General features: G+C 35.5%; 1 protein-coding gene across 7 annotated transcripts in view; it reads left to right on the forward strand.

The window, feature by feature from the left end:
- NPAS3 (neuronal PAS domain protein 3) overlaps positions 1-15,389 on the forward strand; it is a 599,300-nt gene that overhangs the window by 283,955 nt on the left and 299,956 nt on the right. For all 7 annotated transcript variants that reach the window (XM_085225180.1, XM_085225181.1, XM_085225182.1 and 4 more), the window contains one exon: positions 5,943-6,025. In XM_085225180.1, coding sequence (XP_085081306.1) covers positions 5,943-6,025 — 83 coding nt within the window. The remainder of the gene's footprint in view (positions 1-5,942; positions 6,026-15,389) is intronic.

Genomic DNA, 15,389 nt, shown 5'->3' on the forward strand with positions numbered 1-15,389 from the left:
TTATCATATTCTGAATTATGCATCTTACACGTAGTCCTTTGTGACAGATTTGTTCTGGTACTTTATTGCTGTGATACTTAGTTGGTAATGGCATAGCATTAATGATTCCCTTAGCTTTACTAAACCAAGATAAAATACTTTCCCACATATGTTACAAATCCATCTGAAATTTATTTCTTCTTCCCATCTGTGAGGGTGGCTGTTACAAGGGACCTAAATTTTGGATCCCGTGATGGCTTACTGTGAGGTAGACTGGTAACATCATTTTGAATACTTTTTCCAATTCAGAGGGCACAGTCTCTGCTTACATCATGATCATTGCCTGTCACTGATCTCAGTTTTTATCAGGATCTAAATATGTATCATCTGTAACTTTATGTCTCAAACATATATGTCAGGCAAGGGAGTTGATTCTTAATAGAAATTTCTTTCAAAGCTTAAAATCAGTCATAAATAGGATAGCAAAGAATAATCAGTGGAAAAGATATCCGTAACAGTGTGTTAAGTAAAAGAATTAAAAGCAATTAACTACTTCTGTGGATTTCAGTGTACATAAATAATAGCCTTTCCTCATGAGCCTAATGTTGGTTGCATATTCTCCTTCCTTCACAGTGTTGCCCTCTGTCATTGTCCCTTTCCCTTCTAAAACACTGTTTTCAAGTATTTCCAAGTTGTTATGTCTTGCTTGAAAGTCCCAAGGTTTAAGATGGCATCTTACCTCTTTCTGTGTAACTAGCCTGATTATCATGTACACATGCACTGTTCTTTCATGAGCAGTTTGTTGTTTCTTGAAACAGCAAAAGATGAATCTTCATGTAGAATTTACTTTACAAGGCAGATGTATTCAAAAGTGTATTGAAATTCTCTACTTTAGAAAAAAATTGAATTCTGTAAAAGAACACACAATTATATCCACATTTGTACTGTACATTGCTTTGCCCCTACAGTTATCTAAATTGGTTCAGACAACTCTATTTCTGTTTCATTATCCAGTCATATGTGAAATTATCATGTATTTTTTTTGATACCTATAGGGAGAAATATTAGACAGTCCTATGTGAAGATATGGAGTTTGCCTGATATGTTTACATATTTTGTGACTAGATAATAATATTCCTTTTGATGGGATGTTTATGAACTTTCAGCTTTGCTAACTAAGGTCTGACGTACTGGCATAATTAGAGTTCTTCAAGATCAAAAAAATGAAAAATGGTCTCTGTTGTTTGTTTTGCTTTTTGTTTATAATTCTTCGGAGAGCAGATTACCTAAAGAGGTGCCTCTACCTCTCCTTTCAGGAGTACGAAAATGACTCAAAAGAATTAAAAGCAAATAAATGAATAAAATTTTGAGAGTAATTGAAAAAAAGCCTTTCTAAGTAAATTATATTTCAGGAAAATTAATTTAGAAGTTCAGAACAGTATATAGAGCAGTCCTTCAGAGTAGCCTTGCAGAGGAGTACTTGGGGGGGTGGAGGGGGAGTCCTGGTGGATGAAAAACTGAACATGAGCCAACTACATGCTCTTGCAGCTCAGAAAGAAAATGGTATCTTGGGCTCCATCAGCAGAGGTGTGGCCAGTGGGGACAAGGAGATATTTGTCCTTCTCTACTCTGCCCTCCTGAGGTCCCATCTGGAGTACTGTGTCCAGGTCTGGGGCTTCCAATACTGGAAAGACAGGGAGCTGTTGGAGAGGTCCAGAAGAGGGCCACAAAGATAATCAGCTGGAGCACCTCCCCTACAAAGACAGGCTGGGGGAGCTGGGCTTGTTCAGCTTGAGAAAGAAGGCTGCAGGGTGACCTCATTGCAGCCTTCCAGTACCTAAAAGGAGCCTACAAACAGGAGGGGAGTCAGTTCTTTACAAGGGTAGATACTGGCAAGATAAGGGGAAATGGTTTTAAGTTGAAGGAGGGAAGATTTAGGTTGGATGTCACGGGGAAGTTCTTCACAGAGAGACTGATGTGGTGCTGGAACAGGCTGCCCAGAGAGCTTGTGGATGCCCCATCCCTCGAGGTGTTCAAGGCCAGATTGGATGGGGCCCTGAACAGCCTGGTCTAGTATTAGATATGGATGTTGGTGGATCTGTTGCAGCAGTGGGGTAAGGGCTTGATTATCCTTGAGGTCCCTTCCAACCCAAGCAATTCTGTGATTCTATGATTCACTAGGAGGAGGTCATAGTGGACACCAGTCTGTTCATTCTGTGCACCTGTGGCTTAGAACTGAGATTAAGAGGAAATCCTCTCACACTGGGATACATAGAAATCTTTGTTAGGCAGTCCATGTTCTTCTTTTCCATAGCTTCCCGCTCTTCCTAGAACAATTGCAAATGCTCGAGATTGCATCAAGCAGGCTTAGACTTCCTCAAAGACACATTGAAAGGGATGTGGTTTTTCCTTCACCTCATATATAACCAGATTTATCTTTGAGGGAGAAAATTTAAAGAGGACTTAGTGAGCAGTTTTAATTTTTTTATTTTTTTTTATTAATAGCTTGTTAAAGAATAATCCTTTGCCAGCAATAGGCATATTAGTTGTGTCAATTTCGATAGTAAAAATTTTGTTCCAATGCCATGGAAAGGAAAAGATTTCAATGAATGTTCCTCTGCTCTAGCGCAACAAATTGCATTTTGACAACCTATTTCTATTTTCATGTCATTATTAGTAGTACTTGATGGCAATATTGCTTCAGCCAACTTTTTGTTTAACCACAACAAATGTACCTTCAAGCGATTGTCACTTAAATATGATGGAATATAGATGATAAAAAATATGTCTACCTGAAAAAGCCTATTTTGTTCATATTACTAAAATAAGAGAAACTTGGAAGAAGGATTGCCAGTCCAGGTCCTTCTGGTTGACATCCCTTCCTCATTTCATATCAACTGCACCAGTCAGCTTGATGTTATTAGCAAGCTTGCTGAGGGTACACTTGATCCTACTGCCTGTGTCATTGATAAAGATGTTGAACAACACCAGTCCCAAAATAGACCGCTGGGGGGACACCACTTAAGACTGGCTTCTACTTGGACACAGATCCATTGACTACAGCCCTCTGGCTATGACCATTCAACCAACTCTTTATCCACTGAATAGCCTAGCCTTCAACTCTGTATTTCTTCAACTTAGAGATAAGAATGTGGTGCAAGAACATGTCAAATGATGATGATAGTTAGGAAAATGAATGAAATACATGAAGTGCATATTCAACATCTATTTGTTTTCCAAAAAAAGAATTGCAGTATGGCTACCAGAAGCATAATGTTTTTCTGCTTAATGTATTTATGCTGGCTGTAAAATTAGGAACTGTCATTACAACCCCACAAAGCCTGAGTAAGTGCAAGACACGTAAATCAAGAGGTTCTACTGCTATAAAAATGTCAGTGATCTGAATGGCTTGAAAGTATTGAAAGATATTTGTGTACATGTATACCAGCTACTAAGATACAGACATCAATAGAGGATTTAACTGACAAATTTTAAAGCTAAGATCCAGCCTTCTTGTGCTTTCTATTTCTATTCTAACTCACTGACCTTGAAGTGGTTTTATTTGAGCTGTAGAACTCAGAGCATCCCAAGTACAAGGAACAGACAACTTACTTGCAAATATAATTCAAAGTTAAGATACTGTTTTAGTGTGTTATACAGTCCTCATCCTTTTTATTCAAGTTATTATACTCTCATGCAAAAAAATGCAATTAACATCATAGAACTGGAAGCAATATTCTGTATGTAATGGATACACTTTAAAAGGCAGTGGATTGTAAAGGAGTGATATAGTGCAGGAAACAGAAAATGAAATGGGAGACAAATTGCAAGTGGAGATGTGTTCAGAAAATGTGTGGAAACCATAACACAGTCTAGATGGAAGAATGAAAAGACCTAAAGGATTTGAGCACAGTTAGCTGTTCTTTCAGAGGTTGTTTTTGCTTAATTTTAATGCTCCTATGGAGACTACTATAAAGCAATACTTGACAGTCAGAACTGAGAATTTCTTTTTTGTTATTGGTTGATTATAAATGAAATTACATTAAAAAGAAAAAAAGAAAAAAAAAAGCTCACAGAGCTAGTTCATAACAATGAGGACACTGATAATCTTTACAATGCCATATATTTTGTTTAGTCCCGTAACTAAACCTAAAGTTTCTGTTAGAAATAAGAGTTACAACCCCTATGTATACAAGCCTTTGATAATATGTCTGGAGGCTTATTCAGGAGGAAACAAGGTTCATCTTTAAGTCTGTGTCTGCAAAAATAATTTTTTAAAAGCCTTAGTTGCTAGAAAATTTGATGTACTCTGACTTTTTTTCATGAAACAGGCATTGCAGTAAATAGCAGGCGCCACTATAACTATAGAAAAGATGAGACAGTGTGAAAAGAAGCAAAATTATTTAGGATCAGAAGATTGATACAGAAAAACATAGGAATGAATAATTGAATACTTAAAACTAGAAAAAGAATATTGTGCTGATGTGTGTGGTCAGTCACTATACTGACTAAAGTTAAAAAATCACTGCAACATATAACTGTATTACCAACTTCAGTTGCACTGTAAAGCAGAAGTTTTGAAGAAAGCTTATTCTCATATGTTGCTACCATCAGTATCCTTGAATATGTTCTGAGAAAAGGATTTAAAAAAAATACTGGCTCTACAGCAGTCACCATTTGTAATTATGAGCTATTGCCTGAATCTGTTTGCGATGAAGCCACCTGTTTGCTCAGTATAAATAGCTTAGAATTTCCTGCAAGGAAATTACACGAAGCATCAATAAGGAAAGATATTACGTTTTTAGGTCAATGTGACTATCATTACGTGGCATATATCTTACTGATAACGTTTGGCAGACAGTATCATAGAGGGCTAAAAAAATGTTACTCTGTATTTTGTTTTCAGGAATGTTGGGTTAGCCTCTTCAGTAACAGCATTCATCCATTCTGCTTGTTTTAGTGAATCCCTTGGTATTTTCTTTTTCTAAGCTGTGTAATAAATAGATTGCAGAGGCTTAGACCTCAGTGTTTTTGGATGTAAATTCTTTACACGCTTCGAAACGTGACCTCTTCTGTTTGCTATGGATATGCCCAGCTTTGTCATGAAGACAGAAAAAGAAGAGAAACTTCCTGCAGCCCTTTGTCTTCTTCTCTGCTCAAGTGACAGATACAGACTGTACCTAAGAAGAAACCTCAGTTTGCAGTAGTACATGCTTATTTTTGCCTCTACTCAGAATTGATTTTTGGATTTAGCTACTGGCATGAAGAGTTTCACAAAAGATTAGTTTTATGATTTCCCAGCTTGTTGTGTAGTTATGTGTGCCTTTAAAACACAACCATCTATCACTCTATCTTTTAGAGTAGAAGCTAGTTTCAAGTATCTTTTGTAGCAGTTAACATGGATATCTGGAACGCTACAGTACTTATTGTAAATACTACCAAGCCTGTACTTTGGGGAATGCTTGATATCTCAGATGTGATGATAGGACAGCTGTTGCCAAGTGTTGACTTTTTAATGTGGTGTTTACTTCATTTCAGATAAATCTCTCGTATCTTCTTAACTCCTAAGTAATATTTAGTTCTTATTAGATTTACAGTTAGTATTTTTTCCAGTAGTATTTTTCAGTCATTTCTGTGTGCTGTCATAGCCATGTACAAGAAACCTTCCACAGGGGCTATTTGAGTAAACTATTCATTTTCAGAGTTCTTGAACATTTAAATAGGTGTTTATTTCATGTGTTTTTTTTTTCTTTGCTTGTTTGTTTTCAAAAAGAATCCTTTTATCCTCAAAATCTGAGTCACTGAAAATTATGTACTAGTTTTACTTACTGTGTGCAATGTAAATTTTAAATTAACACTGGTATTTAAAATGCAAAACATATTTAAATAATTAATGTGAAATGGTGTGATCAGGGATTAGAAATGAATGTGCAGACCTTGCAACATAACTGTTTTTTATTCAGTTATAGGTGCCCAACGCAGGAGAAGTCCCAGTGCCCTTGCCATTGAAGTATTTGAATCTCATTTGGGAAGTCATATTTTACAGGTAAAAAAAAAAAAAAAAAGGCTTTTCTATGACAAAGTCAAAATAGCTAGTCAATCCTATTTCTGCCAATAATTTGAAAACTGTGGATGTCAATATTTATAAAAAGTCATATTTCTTTCTTTTTAGAAAAGCCCATGCTTGGGACAGTTTTAAGAAGAGGGAGGGCATGTATTGTGTAGATAAATGTTTTGTTATTTTCAACTGTGCAGTACGTGTCTGCTTGCAGAATGACTCTATGTGTTTGCATGTGTGCATAAAACAGTATTTTGTGTTGTTGATTTCATTTTCCTTATGTGTCATGTACAAATTTAGGGCGTTTTTCCCCCACTTTGGTTTATGAGCACTGCTTTCCTCTTTGATATCACATTTGTCATGATTATATATCACAAATCTGCAGCAATCTGTAAAGAGGAAAAATGAACAGCAGCATGCCTCTTTGGTTTCCTTAGCTAAGAGATAAAAACTAATGAGATATTTGTCAAAGAATTTAGTCACACTGTTCAAGTAACTATATTCCAGGAGGATTACTCTGGAAAAAAAAACAAAACAGTAACCTGATGGAGATGTTCTTGTGCATGTTTTGTTTTGTCAGGGTTAGTACAATCCTTCTTACTTCGCAATAATCAAAAGTGGAGCAGAAGCAGTTAAGAATGTGAAGTGTTCTGTCAGCAAGGCAAAAACACAACACTATGGAAATTTAAAAAAAAAACCCTTTACATGTAGCCTTTTCTAACTACAGCATTGAATAACTGCACTTATTTAGGAATGTACACAGCTTCTCTATGCAAATATATTGCTTGGTGTATTATCTTTCGAGAGGTAAATTAGGATATTATCATGAGAAATATTCCACTTAATTTGAAATGATTGAGAGCTATCTCTCTGTGTTACTTCAGCTGTGGCATTCAAAAGCACTGCAGAATATGTCAGATTTTTTACATCTTTTTAAAGTAACTAAATGCTGAATGGCAACAAAGATAATTTTAGGAAAACATGAAATTAACCACTAGAATGAATTTATCTTTGGAGCAAAAATCATGAATGAAGTTATTTACTGACTTGTACATCCTTGGCAGAGACATAGTTCAAGTTTTTGATTCTGTAACAAACACTTGTATTATAGATATGGTACCAAAGGTATATGCACCAGTATCTGCAACATTGTTTGAATATTAGACAGAAGTGCTGTTATGTTTTCTCATAAACATAGAAGAAAAAAAAAAAAAGAATAAATAAATGTGGATTTCAGGATATTCCAATTTATGTAATTTGTGTTTTGAGTATGTGGACATGCACTATATATCCTAGATATATGCTTATTACTGTATAAATTATAACAAGTATCTAGATAAACTCTCATTGGGACTGATTTATTTACACTTGTTAGGTACTAGGTTTGACACTTATGAATAATTCAGTTAATTCAGTTATAAGAAAAAAAACTAAGTTGTCCACCTTGAAAACTACTGGACATTTTAATTTTTCACTAATCGCGTATTTAAGAATATTTAGTGTTTTTATTACTTCTAAATATGTTTAAACATATTCCACTATTGTTTTTATTTTTTTCTACTTAAACCCAATAAATTAGGGCATTTTTTGGGTATAACTTTATCATAGTGCTAGTAAGTAATCTATGTTGCACTTTTATCTGTAAAAAATAGACTGAGAATGTTCAGTCAAAATTACCATCATCTTATTGAATATCTGTTGAGGTGTTGCCTTTGCAGAGAGGGTGGTGCCTTTTACCAAATTACTCCCATTAATCTCCCAATTGATAATAGAAACTTACACTCTGACATTTAAAATATAATAGATCATTGGTGATGGATAAAGGACAAAATGAATTAATAATAGTCACAAGTTTATCATGGTGTGTCAACATCTTGTCTTATATAGTAGAGTAGTCAACACTTTGAAGGAAAATTTAGGTCTTGTGTTCAAATGCACCAATTTAAAAGGATCTGAACAAACTTCCAAGAAATGCCTTGCAGCATTACAGGTAGAAAAATAATCTTGGGAAGATAGAAGATACGAATAACCAGACGGACTCTGCAATGGAGTGCTATTCTAACAAGTTCTTGTTTATTTTGCTGCTTCTAGAAATGATTCGCAAAGCAACATTATGATATGTATTGTTTGCAAGTGAAGTAAACAGCCCTGTAGAATGATTATACCTTGTGACTACCTCTATTTTTTGCAGTCTGCTATCTGAGGTAGTTGAACCTATAGTTTGTTTAATCCCTTTTGCTATTAATATTTTGAAGACTGGGTTAAGTGTAAGCTCAGAAATTAAGGAGCCTCTCTAATCCTAATATTTTGATACTTCAAAATTTATTGACAGACACATGAGAAGCATGCTTATAAAGGTGGATGCTTACAGAAAAAAAGAAACCCCAAAACATGAATACCTAAATGTTGTCATACAAGTATCTCCAAAGTCAGGGCAGAATACTTTTTAAGCATTTCCAAGTAAAATCACCTGAATAGTTAACAGTAGAAATGCTTGTAACAGGGGGGAAGAACGGGGAAGGTAATGGCAGTATGTTCATTATTTTTTGGCAAAATTTTTGGTTTGTCAGATTGCGTGCTTTGTTTAGCCTACATTTATCTTCTTCAGAATAGTGGTGTTATAGTGAAAATAGACTTTGACACATCTTCGGTTTTACATTTTTATGTATATATCAGCATTTATTAAATAAATGTAGTAAAAAAGTATGCTCTCCCTGCTATTCAAAAATTTGACTGAAACTGGTGGTAAAAATGAAAATTATTGGTTTATACAAGGGCCCTGAATTTTTTCTGTAACTTCATTGCTATTGAAGAGATGTGGAAAAGGGTCAATAACCCCATATTCTTCACATAATCAGGAATGATCAGGAAATGTAGAACTAAATATAGAGAAAAGGGAAAGTTAGTGAATATATTTGCATATGCAAATTAGCTTAATTGATACTGCTTGCCTCTACAGGGATTTTTCATTACAAACTGGAGTGCTACATTGTTCAGCTCATATTGAGTAATTTAGTAACTAATGAGACCAGTTTGCACTAATTTGCATATGATAAATGAGCTTAATTGCAGTAAATAACTTGGAGGCATAATTACTTAATTTTCCTGTGTTGCATGGCTTTTAAGTTCACGTATGAACAACTCAAGATAATTTTGCATATTTAAATTAGTTGCTTTTAAAAATCTTGAACAAAAAAGAACACACCTTACAGTTTGAACTGTAAAACAATTAGAAGTAAAATTTGCTGCATTTTCAAATAAAATTCAATATTTATAAAAGATATTTCTTCGTTTAAAATACTTCATCTTAAAGAATAAATATTTGGAATTAAACACAGTGGAATAGCTTTTAAAGTCAGAAAAGCATAGAAAGAAGGTATTTGTAATATTGAACTATGTATCTGAACTGCAGTGCAGGTACAATTTTGTATTCCTGCATACAGGAGTGATAACTTTTGTAATTGCATTCTTTTCTTCAACAACACTTATTCTACTGTTAAAAAAACTGTAACACTTTCATATAGGGTTATATTACCATAGACAATAACTTAGACATTAGTTGTCTTAAATTGCATGTACTCTCCTACCATCTACTTATTTTTGTCTGAAGAAATCTTTAAAGCAACAAGATGCTGAAGTGCCGGAGTGCAGAAAACTTTTTTTTTTTTTTTTTTTGGGGGAGGGGGAGGGGTAGACGTTGAGTGGTGAGCACTATCATTAGTAACTATTGTGATATAGATTCCTACCAGAAGTTTGTGCATGGCTGTTTTGCAAGCGTGTGGCATAGAGTTACGAGCCACAAGAAAGAAACCACATACTTTAGAGATCTAGCAGTGGAACACTGCTCATAATTCAGAAAGGATAGCTGTACTGGATGTGCAGTTGTACTAAGATACTAGTCAAGTCATCTGTAGAATGTTCAAGTGCTATTAGGTCCTATTCACATTGCAGCAGCCTCATTATCAGCACAGGCTTGATCACGTAAATCACGGCAAATCTAGAATGGGAGCACCATCTGAACTCCCTGAAAGCCACATATGGTGCAAATGGTATGGTTTGGCTTTACTCCGTGCAATGGTCCCAGGCTCTCCATGAATGTGAAGGGCAGTCCTGTGTTAGAGAAACCAAAGGCTAATAAATCAATTGATGTATTATATTAGCTTTTCTGTATATAAGGTAAACAAGAAAACTAACCACACATGGCCTATGACTCTAAAAACCCTGATATATTGCCAATCTTGTGAGCAAGTGAAAAATGTCTTTCATCCTAACAATTTTTGTTTTGTTTTAAAATATACCATTTTTATTAATAATTGAGGGCAGATTTTGATTACATGTAAGGAAGAAATTCTTTACGATGAGGGTGATAAAGCACTGGATGTTTTCACTTTCTCATAATTATGCACTTAAGACATTTTATGTATTGGTGTTTCCAAATACAAAAGGTAGAGAAGCAAATATGCAATTTGAAAGAAACTTCCATATCAGAATTTATTCGCTGTTGTTCACATGGGTCTTGTAATTAGTTATTTCTGTTATTAGTTTTGCAGCTCTGTGACTCTCTTTGAAGGACAGTGTTATTCTATCAAGCTTGACATAGACAAAAGGTAGAGAGACTTCATTATGCATCTTCACTACAATATTTAGTCATGTTTGGAAGATGTTTCGATTTACCTATAACTACTACACTGAACATAACAAGACAATGACACTATTCATTTTCTCCTAAAGACAGCTTACCAGAGTGCATGTGAGTAAAGATTTTCATGCATTGTAAATATGTATGTTCAACATGCAGCATCTGTGAAATCCCTGTGAGGTTTTTCTTAAGGCAAAACACAAAATGAACAGGGGAAGTTATTTACAGTTTTGCAGTAATGAGCAATTATGGATGAAGTACAAGAATTGTGTATCAAGAGAAGTGTGACTAGCAGATTGAGGGATTCTGCCACTCTGCTCTGCTCTTGTGAGACCCCACCTGGAGTATTGTATCCTGTTCTGGAGCCCCCAATACAAGAGCACATGGATTTGTTGGAGCAGGTCCAGAGGAGGGCTACAAAGATGATCACAGGGCTGGAGCACCTCCCCTGTGAGGACAGACTAAGAGAGCTGGGGTTCTTCAGCCTGGAGAAGAGAAGACTCTAAGACCTTATAGCGGCCTTCCAGTACCTAAAGGGGGCCAACAGGAAAGCTGGGGAGGGATTTTTTAGAAGGGCATGTAATGACAGGTCAAGGGGAAATGATTTTAAACTGGAAGAGGGTTGATTCAGACTAGATATTAGGAAGAAAGTCTTTACTGTGAGGGTAGTGAGACCCTGGAATGGGTTGCCCAGTGAGGTTGTGCATGCCTCTTCCCTGGAAGCATTCAAGCCAGGCTCGATGGGACTTTGAGCAACCTGGTCTAAAGGGAGGTATCCCTGCCTGTAGTGGGGGGAGAGGGGGAAGTTGAACTGGATGATCTTAAAGGTCCCTTCCAACTCAAACCATTCTGTGGCTCAATGATAGTTCACAGTGTCATGGAGAAACAGAAGATATTTTCTGTATTGAAAGTAAGCATTAATACTTACACACTGTAAACTTACCATTACAAATTAAAATTGGCCAAACTATATGAATTATCAAAGTAGGACAAGAAAATACCACAGAAATTTTTGAGTCTTGTAAAACTTTGGAATGTTTTATATAGGTATACAGTACAAGCTGACATTGTTTAGATGTAGCTCTTTGACTGGCTGGGCCATAAATGAGTGTAAATCCAATTTCTATCAATACTTGAACTATTACAAGGATCCTCATCTTGACAAGAGGATGAAAAAAAGTGGAAAATAGACAAGAAGGGGTTGGAGTGCTAGAAAATATTAGGGCGATGATTTACCTTCTCATTTGCTATTTTCTGTTGTTCTGAATATTACAGAATGAGGTTATCTCCATATAACAGTGGTCAGCACAGAAATATTGAGACAAGACTAAAGGCAAGGAAGCAGCAGATAGCAGCTGGTGGAGAATTTTTCCAGGCTGAAAAAGGTTGTAGCAGAAAAGACTTCTACTGGCTTGGAGATTTGTGTATAGAGCTGCTAGTGGTGATGTTTTGTGGGGCCTTAGCGAGAATGAAGGATACCGTTCTATTTCTTGCAGTTTATATTGGCTTACAGGGACGGAGTACTAGTTGGCCCATGTTAGCACATGTCAAAGACAGGCAAAAAAGGGAAATGTGAAATAAAACAAAAAACCCACAAAACTTAGGATATGCTGGGGAACATAGATCTGTATGATGTGGGGAAAAAAAAAGTTTATTGAAATGAAGTAGAGGTTAAATTATGCATTAGTAGCCAAAATAAAGTGGAAGTTAGAAGATTAGTTAAAATAGTTGTAGATCAAACCTCTCAGCAAAGTGATCCTGAACTTCCTCTTGGCTGTAAAGAGCTCTATGTAATGTAATGAAACAGAATGAGTATGTAACAGGTCAGAATTGAAGATTTGGAGATCACATAATCCCTCCAGAAGGGAACAATTTCTGTGATACCCAAGTAGTGTACTTTGTGTACTTAAATTTTCAGTCTGAACTTCACCTTTGTCATAGAGTTTGTCTCATATATTTTTCTTTCTTGAGATATATTGGCTTACGGGGCCAGAGTACTAGTTGGCCCATGTTAGCACATGTCAAAGACAGGCAAAAAAGGGAAATGTGAAACAAAACAAAAAACCCACAAAACTTAGGATATGCTGGGGAACATAGATCTGTATGATGTGGGGAAAAAAAAACTCAGACTCTGACCATTTAGATACAAAATCAAAAGGGGAACAATTTCTCACAGCAAATTGCTATCCAGAAATTAAATACAATTAAAGGAGAAAAGTAAAAAATCTGCATCTCTATCTAAAACCAAAAGTTTTTGGTATGCAACCATCTTTTATCTAGGAAAATCATTTATCTAGGAATACTGGCAATTATATAGGGTTCAAATTATTCATTCAGAAACATTGAGATCACAGTAATAAATTGGATGCTGGAATGCCTTATAAACTGAATGAAAATGACATCTTTATGGTATAAGAAATGACTGCATATACACAGATAGAAGTACAACCTTCTAAAAATATAATTTCTCACTGGACAGGATGAAAGAGTATAATCTGGAGTATAGTTAAGGTGAAAATAATTAAAAAGTAGATTGAGGCAAGTAAATGTGTTACATTTAGAAAACAACTGAGAGAAACCCAATCCACTTTGAAATAGCAATTTGGCATGATGTGAAATGTCCAGTTATTAACTGGTTGAACACCTCAACCAAACACAGTTCAAAAACAGGACAGCAGTGTAAATGCTGATATGTTGTGAAAAGAGCCATAGGGCTTGAGTAAGAAATGATTAGTATGTCAACTTGGCAGTGTGCCTTTCCAGAAAGATTTCAGGCATCTCCAGCAGCTGTTTCCCGTTTCTGATTTAAGGACATAGAGTATTTCATCTTTCTGCAGGAAAATACATAATCTACATAGGAATCTGCTCAAGTTTGTTCACCAGTCACCTTAAGCACCTTGTAGATTTAATTATCTTCTCAGAAGATCATCCTTTTCTAATAAAAATGTAAACTTATTTAGAAAAGATGTTTGTTTATTTTGAACTTTAGAAATCTAATTGTGCATTTTTTTCAAGTTTAAATGATTCAGAGTAATAGTAAGTGTTTAAGCCAAAAGGAGATAGGAGAATGCTTTAAGAGAAATGTTAATGCTATATATTTCTTTTCACTGCTGGATGCTAGTTTTGCAATTTAAACATGTGTGAATGTCTAAACATGTGAATGCTATGATATGGTTCTAGTTCTACACCATTTTAAGTTATAAAGAAGGTTGGCCTGATAAATTTCATGTTTCTAGAAATAGTTAGGAACAAAGGCTAGATCTGAATCCGAAAAGGTTAAATGTTGCACAGACAGCATTGTTAAAAGGGATGTCTCAGTCCATTAGCTGGAGTGTATAGCAAGAGGATTTCCCAGATTCAGGAAATCTGAAATGTGCTGAATTGCATGCTCCAATTTGTCCCAGTCACAGTAAGATCTCATAATGTATCCATAAGGGCAGTGTTTTCAGTCTGGAGTTATGGCAAAATATACAGCATCCGACCAGTGGCTGCCCAAGGAGTTAGGTGTTAAAAGGAGGCTGGGGGAGGTATGGGAAATATCAAATTGTTTTGTAACTGAAGCTTGAAGCAGCTCACTTAAACCTGCATTTTATATAGCAACTATATATAAGAGTGTGCAGTTTCATTTAATAAAGAAATATTTGATCTGAGCAGAACAAAGCATACCATCGTGTGCCATTTAATTCCTGAGAAAGTATTTGAAGAAAATGACATATCTCAGCACTGTTTGTTGATGATTTTGTTGTCACCTGCTGAGCGTTGTCATTTCCATAGCCAGTGGGCTGTATTGAATCAGACAGAGGGAAGAGGTCATTAACAGAAATAGAGGACTATCTGCAGCCTGTTGATGCCGACAGAGGAATTTTTCTTCACATGCATCAGCAAAACTCTATTTTGTGGAGTTCGGTTGTGATTTGGGTTTTAGCCATGTTTTGAACTGAAGTAGGGTGGCTTGAAAAGTATAGACAGTATAAACTAATTTGTGGATTCACCAGAAAGAATTATATCTTCTGTGATGATTGGAAGGACATAAACAAGGACAACAGGCTCCTGGTTTCAGAATGCCTTGATTCTTTTCTTTTTTTTTCTTTTTTTTTCTTTTTTTTCCCCCAAATCACAACTTTCATTGAGAAAGGAAAAGGGTGTTGATTTAGTATAAATAAATAAAATTGGGGAAAACAAAAATTTGGGTCAATGCTGTGCAAGTTAACAGTGATATTTTTCTTCACTGTCTTGAAAAATATTTTCAAAGATTCCCCATTTTAGATCTAATGAAAATAAAAAGTACTAGACATAGGCTTCAATCATCCTTTGTCCTCCTCTGCAATAAAGGTGAAGGGCAGTATGTAGACTGTTTTTCCACAGGATTTGACACAGGGTAATATTGGGATTTGTGTACACAGAATCCTTAAATGGATGGTTGAGATTCATGTGAATGCTATTGTTTCAGGCTGCTTTTAACACAGAGTCATTTCAATATATCAGCTGTATGCTGATTGTGTTTTCATACCATTATTTGAAATTATGAGGGCTAAATAAATACAAAATATAAATACTGAAATGGAAGTTCAGTGGTCAGTGTTACACATTACTATACAATCTGTAGCCCCAGAGGCAGTGGATTTCACTTGGAAAGTGCAAGCATCTTTACCCAGACTTTAAAACACATAAGAAAGTACAAAAATAGTTAAAATAAATGAGTCAGGTTTGCAG

This window comes from Meleagris gallopavo, chromosome 5 (assembly GCF_905368555.1).
Source record: "Meleagris gallopavo chromosome 5, MGAL_WU_HG_1.1, whole genome shotgun sequence".
Taxonomy (NCBI): domain Eukaryota; kingdom Metazoa; phylum Chordata; class Aves; order Galliformes; family Phasianidae; genus Meleagris; species Meleagris gallopavo.